We start from the raw sequence: 10,097 nt of genomic DNA, 5'->3' as shown, positions 1-10,097 counted from the left end.
TTTTGAAGTTTTTATTACACTGCTATGAATAATAATAAAACGTGTAAATTTGTGAAATTAAAGTAAGTTAAATACATACACAAGCTTTATGGATTTATGATGAGTAGTTAAAAAGCGGAATACGTTACCATATTTATCTAAGATGTTGTTAAATTTCAGTATTTGTCAGATAATTTGTAGATGATCTCCTGTCCTGCAGGGGGCAGCACGCACTTACTGCACCGGTGGTGTCAACTATGGTGTCGACCTTATCTGACTTTTTGTTTGTTGCTACTTCCGTAGCACGTCAGCTAACACCACGGAAGTTGCTTTCTGTTATGCCTTGCAGTCCATGTTGCAGTCCTCATCTCCTTGGGGTTAATTGACATTTAGAGCCGCTAAATTAAAATGCCTCGCCCTCTACTTCTCAGGACTTTCGTGAACGAGCGGCTGTCAGCTGCCGCCGAGGAAATCATTCAGGTTTTTGAAAGCACGATAGCAAAATATGAAGAGGAAGCATCCAGCTCAAAGCAGGAGAATGAGCGGCTCAGAGGTCTGCTGCGGGAGGTTATGTCAAAACAGAAAGCAGGTACTCCATCTGTCGGTGTCAGACGAGACCAAAACTAGCATCCTAAACGTAATCTGTGCTACTTGTATTTAGTTTCTGTTTCACATCTGTTTATGTGTGTGATTCTTTGTCTTTTATGCTTCAGATGACTTTTATATCACTTAAATAACTTCCTTTAAAAACGTTTTCAGATACAAAGATTTGTCCCAAATGTGGTAGCTTAAGTGTTGGGTGGTAAATAATTGTAACCACTGCACACAACCACAAGTGGTTACTCATCCTGTTCTCTATGTTTGTGTTCCTACACATTTTTATGATGTGGTTATGAGGTTATTAATGTGCATACATACAATAGATATTTGGTAATATTTATTGGTTTTATTTCATATTATTTGTGTTTTTATTTGTTATAAAATTGTTGCAAATTTTCTTAAAGTTCAGCGGTCATTAAGTACATTCTTAAACAACCAAAACAAATAAATAAATAAAGTTCCTACTTTGTATCATCAAGTACAAGTCTGCAAAAATTTGGCGATAAAACTGATGCATTCACTCTTACTTTCTTTTTCTTTTTTTTTTTTTTAAATCAGAGCCGACGCAGTTATCCGTCTATAAAGAGCACAGTCCGCTGGAGCAGAGTCGGTGTGAGCAGGAGCCGAGCACCTGCATCCATCAGGGCGACCCAGAGCTTCGACACATTAAAGAGGAAGATCATGAACTCTGGGCTGGTCTTCAGCAAGAGGAACAGCAGGCAGTGGAGTTTAAGGACGCCGATGTCTTATTCCCTCTTCAAAATGAGCAGGAAAATACAAAACTGTCTTTCCACTCTCATATGCAAAACTGTGAGCGAGGGGAGGTGTTTCAGCAGCTGCAGGACACTAAAACTGTAAAGTTTCCCGACTCGGTTGCGTCTTCACAGACTCTGGTCCATAATGTCCCAGAGGGAAGGGAAAGTGACAGATATGCAGCAAGTTTCACATCAGAACAAACACAGACAGAACAAAGTCCGTCCTTTGCAACTACCAGAGAACCTACAGATTTATCTTTTTTAAACTCAGATGATTATCGTTGCTATTTGTGCAGCAGAGCTTTTTCCTCCAATCTGCGCTTGATAAATCATGCTTTCCAAGAGCATTCAAAAAATGCGGGCGTCCTGTGTGCCGTGTGCGGGACATCCCTGGAGTCCAGCGAAAGTCTCAGCCTGCACCTCAAATCGCACAAGGGCTCTAAATGCTGTGTGTGCGGCAAACACTTCAAGAGCAGGACCTCTCTGACTGAACACATGGCCGGCCACAGCGGGGTGAAACTCCATCGCTGCCACGTTTGTGGGAGAGAGTGCAGCCGCAAAGGAGATTTGAAGATCCACATGAGGATACACACGGGCGAGAAGCCTTTCTGCTGCTCCGTCTGCTGCAAAGGTTTCACCCACAGTGGACATCTGAAGAAGCACATGAGAAGCCACACGGGAGAGAGACCGCATCACTGTGATGTCTGCGGCAGAGGGTTTCTGCAGAGCGCGCACCTGAAATACCACTTAAAGACTCACACTCAGAAACACTGACTTCTGACCACTTCTGAGGCCTTATTTATTGAACAAACAGAAACTGAGAGTAAAAGAGTTCTTCACAGTGTAACACTTGAGCAGCAAGTGTAAAACAAACCGTTAAAAAAACATTTAAATAATGTTTCAGAGCCTGTCTCAGGTTAATCATTTGTTCTGAGCAGGAATACTCACTTTATTTAGTCTGAAAGACTATTTTTCAGTAGTAATACATTTGATAAATAGCATTTATTGTTAAATTTACTCAGGTTACAGGCTCTGAAATATATTTTTTCTTCCTATTCATTGTTGACATGACCTGTGCTCTGGTTGCTGGTTTGAATATGTGAAGTTAATAGTGTGGATTAATGAGGAATAATAATGATATGGGTAATTACACAAATTTTGTGTTGTCCAATTTTATTGCTAAAAAAGTGTATCAGTCCTCTGATATTCACCAGAGACAGTGACCTTTTAGTTATTTGTTGTTTTTAGCTCATACAAGGGAACAGGTTTGTTTGGAATCAGCATTAATTATGATAATTTTTAGACAAGTTTTATTTCATTTCAGCCACAACATTATGATAATCTGCCTGATATTGTGTAGGTCTCCCAAAACACATCGGACTCACCAGGGAATAGACTCAAGCCTTCTGGCAACAGCACGTCGTTAGTGGAGGTCTTTGGTTCCTAAAGGTTTAGAAGAGGGGCCTGTGTGGATCTGCCTGGTCCCTGCTGATCACAGTCAGTTTTGATTATCTGGGGAGTTTAAGCTGCTGCTGTCAGGGAGTATCGCTGTTATGAAGTGGTGGTGCCTGGTCAGCAACAATGTTTACAGGTGGTAGTTGTTTAAATAAATTCCAAATGAATGCCAGGACCAAAGGTTTACAATTCTCATCAAACTGGCTTCAAATCTATTTTACTGTTTTTCCTAAATGATGCTTTAAATATTATTTTTAGTGAGGTAGACAGTTTTCCTCCTCAATTCACATGATTACACATTGATGTTCTTCCCAATGCCTGTGAGGAATCCAAGTCACCAGTAGGTGGCACTGCAGCAGCCTTTATTTGTCCATGTACTAGTTAAAGAGTTGAGCTACAGCTTTTTTAATACGATGATCACTTAAATGTTAAAAAAAATATTAGTTATGCAACTGCCCTCACTAGTACGTTATTATTATCTTGACCATTGGCATAACTTGCCCAATGTTGGTACAGGCAAGAAAAACATTTTAGCCCGTGAATTGCCCGCAATATCTCACTTGCTCACATGCTATAGTAAATCTAAAATTGTGTCAGGTTTTGAGCTGGTCATCCATTAAAGGACCATGAAGGCCAACTTGGATCTCTCCCAGGTGGCCTCAAAATCTCTCCCAGAACAGGAGCTCATTCAGGAATCTCTGTGTTTGGGAAGCGGCTCCAGGCGATCCAGATTTCAGATTTGAAAGCTAAAGACCTAATCAGGCCTCAGCGACCCCTGAGCCTAAAACTAACTGCCCTAATCTGGTTATGCAACCACCCCTAAAGACAGGATCACCCGCAGACGCCTCTGGACCCTTGGGAACAGTTTCCCACATGTCAGCCCACGTCTGGCCCCAACAGAGATTCAAAGACTCAAATCTAATCAGGAGATCCTCAGTTGGCCTGATGTGCTAAAATCTCATCTGAATTATAGACACTGAATGACTAAGTGGGGCCAACTGTATTGTGTAGTTTTCTATATGTACTTGTGGAAGGATTTGATCTAGACTATTTGAGAAATGTGCCCCATATGTTTCTGGAAAAAAAAAATACAGGTCAAGAGGTTAATCTCCTGTGATTTAAATTATGTGAAACTTACTCAAGGGATTTTCTTTATGTGGGTCAGGCATAGTTTAACACCATAGAAGAGGGGGTTACGTTGGCGGCTGTTATGTGTGTGAGTATTTGTGCAGGATTTGTGAGAAGTGACATTTTTGCACCCGTGAAGAATTTATCTGGAGCTCGGGCCGTCATCAGGAATTCCACGTCCTCGGTTGCATAACTGGGTCAATGAGTTAGTGGGCGAGGTCTCGGAGCAGGACGGATCCGGGCCAAAGTATTTGGGGGGAGTCCAGGTGTGGATGGGAGGGAGATGGGCTCTCCCTCGCATCGGGATCATCCTCATGGGTATGGTGTGGAGGAGGAGGAGAGCAAACATCTGGCAGACACGTCCGAAAGTTAAACACACACGCACCAACAAGTTAGGGTGTTGCGCAATGGATATTATTTATTTTGGAGGAGCAAGTGGGAGGGGGCATTCACACGTGAACACGAAGGCATTTCCTGAAACACAGATGAAGGTTTTACTTTTTGTTGCACCGGCCGTCCAATCACATTCCTGCTGTAGATGTTTCGATTTCATGGCATGAACTCGCAGACGATTTGTTTTGTGGAAAACAGCAGTGGAAGCCCTGAGGAAGGCCAGATGATACATTTGCCTTATTGTTTACTTTCTATTGCTAGCCCCTGTGTATATTAATCACATGCTGGACCTTTCGTGCAGCACGGAGTTCGGCTATTAAAAGCAGAGGGAATGAATGCCGTTGCAGTTGTTGCTGTGGGAAGAAATTGTTTCCTTACATGCCCCCCGCCCGCCCCGCCCCACTCGGTTGCCCTCAACAGATCTGATGAGTGGATCAAGCAAAGCCTCTCTTGTCATCTCTTACCTTATTACACTTGATGGTTTTAGCCACAAACATGAACCGTGCGATTTAGCACGTCTGAAAAAGGGCAGTGATATAACTAAAGAAGGACTTTAAGAGAAGTAAACAATAACATTTACTTCTAATTTACTGATGAGTTATCCAACCATCCCTACTTGAAGAAGAGTCTCTCCTGCATCTCCTCCATTTCGTACTTAAGGTCTGGACAAACCAAACCGACATCAAAGCGATCCTGGCAATGAAGGCGAGTGTCTGGACCAAAAAGTTGAACACGCTTCAAAGACAACAGCCAGCCCTCAGCTGACACATGGGTTCTGCACCTGTATGCTAGGAAATAAGTCTTCATACCAGCATGTGGCAGTAATTTGTATTTACATTCAAAAGTAGAAACTGGAAGAGCTACAATTAGCTAGGGAGCTGGGGTGAGCTGTGGACAGAGCTGTCCGCGGTTGATTTGTTCTAGATGATCATGCTGAAATGTTTAGATAAGATGAAGATCCTTTCCCTCTGAACTTTGATATCTACTTAAGTCACTTCCGTTTCTCTGCTTGTGCACCCACGGAGTTGTTTGGCTAAAACTGTGGCCACAGATGCTCAGTCACGCTTGGTGTGTCACGTCCTTCACAAGATAATAAGCAACGAAAAGCGTCCTCCTCCACTAGCTTCAGCAATCATCACATCGTTTCCGTCCCAAGATTTTAGTACCAAAAACTGATCTTAAGAGAGTTCTTTATGAACATATCTCCCGCACCACAAAATGTCATGACAACAACAATTAATTAATTCATTTGCGAGTATGTGTTCATGATATTTTTATTTTTATTTTTCGAAACATTTTTTTTATTTAATGTTTTGACATTCACAGCATTAGTGCGTCGTTTTTTATTAATATTTTACAAACTTTGCTTTAAGCAAGCATACATTTTGACGGGCTTTGTGTGCCCTCCATCTGCCCTCTCCTCCCAAATTGACTGGCATGTTCCACTAAATACAGAATGTTTCAATTAAATAAAAACATTACCAGTCAAATAAAGTGTAATTACTATTGGAGCCATTCTTCCACTTTCTGCTTTATACTTCTGACTGATCAATAAATGAACCAGTGGCTGGTCGTTAACATAAATAAAGAACCTTGTGACTTCCTCCCCTGCCTGACCCACTATCTGGCTCTGGACTCTGACGCATGTATTAAAGAGATTTGAATCTCTTGGCTTATTTATAAAAATCCAAAGTAACCAGCTGGCCTGCTATTTGTCGGATTCTGGACCAAACCCCTCGTCCCCCCCACCCCCTCCTATCACCCCCTGCCTCCCCCCCTGCAGCCTGACTCTGTGCAAGCTGCATGAATGCGATGGCTGTGAGTTTTACAGCTGAATGAGACAAGGGACAAACGGGCGAATGCATGCATCAGCCTTGTTGCCCGGAAACCACCGTGCTGCTCACATGTGAGGGCGTCGCAGGCCAGCTGTACGAGGGTAAGTCTGCTTCTCATACATCCGTGATGTGTAAAGTAAAGGACGGTGGTGGGACTGCTGACGCTGACTGCCAAACAGCACCTAGGGGGAGGTGCAGGGAAGTGTTTGGGATGCACACTGAGTACATGCTATTATGCTCTGCCAGGCAGTTTAAATGCTGCAGATTTTGAGTTTATAGCAGGCTCTGTAGAGCTGGTGCATCTCCAGCAGAAAACTGTTACAAGGTCAAATGGATGCGACTGGCGCACGGTGCTAAAAACGCGCCACATCACGCGTGGCCAAGGGCATTTGCTGCAAGCGACACTTGATTTGCAATATCGGACAGTCCTGCTGCTCTGATAGTCCACATTAATACTTGGAACATCAATCACTGTCATTAGCCCCGCATCCATGTTGTGATAGCTGCAGAGGAAGTTGCAGGACGACAGGGTTTTGGGGGCCAGAGGTCGAGACTTGTACACAGCGTGAGTTGCGGCATCGCAGCAGGTGACGGTGTGAGAATATAGATCCTCCTCAAAGACACACACCACAGCGGGACATGAAAGAGCTCTGGGAATAAATCCCACTGAGCCGAAAACACTACTGTGCGATGTAAAAACGTGGCAGCCCACTACGTGTTCAGTGCGCACACACACAACATTTGAAACTTCCCGCTTCTCTTGGGTTTGATAACTTTTGAAGTTGCTTGGATATCAGTGGTCCTGGAGCTTTGGGAAAGCTGCCTTTCTCACCGTGATAAGTGGCTCTGTTGATGTCAGTTTTCACCTGCTGTGCATGCAAAGAGTTTCAACAAGCTGATGCTGCTAACATTAGTCCTTTAAGGTTCGTAAGGATTCACAATTCATGATCTGAATGTTTCTTTTGCAAGCTATATAGAAACTCGTTTAATTTTTTATAAACTAGATCATTTAAGAGGAGCTTCAGCAGTTTTATTTGCGCTTCCATAATGTGGCGGGACTTGCGAAACTCAAAGAGGAACGATCCGAATCTTTTATTCCTGTGGATTTATCTCCAATAAACCTTAATTCCAAACAATCCCAGTGTTGTAGTAAACCAGCCTTTATAATCAAATTCTGGAGAAAGGAACCTTACATGACATCCCTGATTATGTTTGGTCTTACTTTTCTTAAGTAGGACAAACACACTGGCCGAGATTACAGGCTAGAAGCCGGTCATGTCGTGTGTTTGTCTTTGGGTGAGATTCCAAATCCCCGTACAAGTTTTGTAATCAGCCTTGAGCGCCGCCTCAACCTTAACCCCGTTGCACTGTCCCTTTCTTCCCACTTGATATCCTACCATGGCCTTGTGTCATGAAAAAATTACACAACTATTTAGAAAGTTCAGTCTTAAAACCAGGCACGTCTTACAGCTTACAGCATCCTGTGAATATGCAGCAGGGTAATATGAGCAAGTGGACTTAAATGAGGAAAAGACTAGACCATCAAATGCTTCGAAGAGGCAACAACAGGGACCTAATCAGTTATTATTTTATAGTGCTCCACCTGTCTGCCGGAGGCTGAGATGACGTCTTGTTGAAACAGAATGTGGCGCAGACAAAACCAGAAAATCCTCAAAGCGGAGAGGCCGAAACAAGCGTATGTTTGCCTCCTTTTACTGTGCAAACATCCCAGCTCTAAGGATAAGCTGCTGGCGTACCAGGTGTAATTTGCTCGGCAAGTATTTGGTGGACTGACATGGACTCCTGCACAAAGTGCAGGTTGTTACCTCAGAGGTGTTAGTGATGAAAATAGGTTTAGACTCATTATTTGTCACTCGACCACGTGCTGATTTTAACGCCAGTATTTTTTGCACTTATGCTTGCAAATGTGTGTGGTCTGTTCGGATGTTTACAATCTGACCGGAGGCCTAACACACAGATTGTAGAAAGGAAAAAGGGATGAACAGAGAGCTCATTTGGAAGAAAATACAGTGAAGAAAAAAAAACTATGGTAAAGTATTTGAGCATATTTATTTTGACAATATTTTGTAGTTATTTTATGGGTCAGTTTAGTTTAAACATGCTGGAATGCGGTCTCATTAACTTTTATGGGTAAATAAGCTCAGGTTTGTTTTCACATCTTGAGCAAAGCATCTTATGCACACACAGGGACAGGAGTGTTTTGAGTTCAGAGGAGGTGAACAGGGGTCATTTTGGCTTTTATCAACAAATAGTTCAAGATTTGGATTCCTCACAAATGAATACTCTCGCTTCACGATAAAAGAAGGAAGAGGCCTCTACATGCATGAAGAATGAAAGGCCCGAGAAAGACATTTTTCATCATGGGATGAACGCTGTGATTACATAACTTCTCCACTGCTGGTTCATGGAAAGTCCCAGGAATAATCGGAGACATATGGTTGCCATTTCATAGTTTCAAATAACGTAGCAGCATTGTTATGCTGCATGTGTCTCTGTTGTGGAGAATGTCTACAAAGAGAAAAACCCACACAAAATAAAAGCTTTTATTCAGAACGTTTCACACTTCTACAGTGTACAATTGAGAGACGAACCTCACATTCAAGAGATAATTTTTTCATGAATGGAATCTGTGTGTCACATCCTTCCCGTGTAAAGTCAAAATCCAATTCTCTCTCTCTCGCCATAACAATATCACATTAGATGATCACTTGCTTCCTATTTGAAGGTATTCACAAGAGCTACCACTGTCTTCCCAACAAAAGTCACAGACCAAGTCAGCAAAGGACTACCGTACGTATGCCACTAGAGTGCAACTGCTTCCAGCATACAGGTGTTTTCCTAATACGGATGTGAAGTGTTGGGGTCGATGCATGCAACTGTAGACAGCGTGGCAGTTTCAGAATACAGCGCATCTTCACCCAAACCTCTCTGGAGTTAATAAGAATCCGATTTGGTTGTGTTGACTTTCTGAGTTAACCTCTCTTTTGGATTAAATGGAGCACATAGGCGGTTCTCAATAGTTAAGCAGTCCACTTCATTTCCCTCCTGCTCCCAGAATTCATCAATTTTGTCCATTTCAAATGGCAGTATAGTCACAGGTCTTGTAGTTCTAATCCATCTTTGACTTTGGGGCTGCGGAATTTGCGTAACTCAATCCTTTCTTCCCTCTTCATAAAAACTGTCAGATTATGTTTTCATAACTTCTTGAAAATAGTAATTGGCATTATAGCTACATAGTTTAATGGTGGGGGCTATGGTCATTTTATAATGTAAACCTTTTTCCAGAGTGTGAGGATGAACTTCTCCCATTTTTAAGTATTCTTTGTGACAGCGGATTAGACGTTCAGCGAGGTCCTCTCTTCTAATTCTTGACTGAGTCTGGTTCCTAGATACTTCATACTGTACCTTGAAGGATCCACAGTATGTGTCATGGCCTCCTATCTATCCCAATTTATAGTGTAGCCTGAAAAATCCGATCAAGACTGAATAGTTTCCAGCAAGTAAGTGATCATTTTTCTGACAGTGGATCCAATTTATCTGATGACAGCAACTAAGAATGGCGGTAAACTAAGTGTGGTAAGGTAAATAATGTGTGTGTTTTACCCACACATGTACTCCCCGATTCAGGTCTGCACAGCACATATATTGAAACCAGAAACATAAAAACGTAGCTGCCCTGTCCTGTGACTAGACCATGGGTCATCTCTGAGAGGAAATTAACTTGAAATCTTCAGACAAGCTTTGCGTGCAATTAAAAGGAACATATATATGTACACACATCATTGTGGTAAACTTGCATTACTCAACCTTTTCTCAGTATGTTTGCAACGACCACAAGTTCAATGTGGTGCAGTTGCCCACATGCTTCACTCTCATGATTTGCATACACTGTTCAGCCTCCATAATCGATGGTTTAGTCTTTGCTTGTTCA

At 42.4% G+C, this 10,097-nt stretch overlaps 2 protein-coding genes across 2 annotated transcripts in view; both read left to right on the top strand.

Moving 5' to 3' along the window:
* Window positions 1-306: 306 nt before the first annotated feature.
* On the top strand, window positions 307-2,486 carry LOC125018452 (zinc finger protein 8-like). Its single transcript, XM_047602354.1, has 2 exons — window positions 307-568; window positions 1,138-2,486. Exons 1-2 carry the CDS (start codon window positions 388-390, stop codon window positions 2,106-2,108), a joined length of 1,152 nt encoding a protein of 383 aa, XP_047458310.1. The 5' UTR covers window positions 307-387; the 3' UTR covers window positions 2,109-2,486.
* Window positions 2,487-6,171: 3,685 nt separating this feature from the next.
* The window catches only part of LOC125019267 (equilibrative nucleoside transporter 1-like), a 35,985-nt gene continuing 32,059 nt past the window's right edge, over window positions 6,172-10,097 (top strand). The window contains exon 1 of the mRNA XM_047603939.1: window positions 6,172-6,246. The gene's annotated coding sequence lies outside the window, so the exon portion shown is untranslated. The remainder of the gene's footprint in view (window positions 6,247-10,097) is intronic.

This window comes from Mugil cephalus, chromosome 13 (assembly GCF_022458985.1).
Source record: "Mugil cephalus isolate CIBA_MC_2020 chromosome 13, CIBA_Mcephalus_1.1, whole genome shotgun sequence".
Lineage (NCBI taxonomy): Eukaryota > Metazoa > Chordata > Actinopteri > Mugiliformes > Mugilidae > Mugil > Mugil cephalus.
The sequence above is the reverse complement of the archived record's forward strand: the minus strand, read 5'-3'. Positions and strand labels throughout refer to the sequence as shown.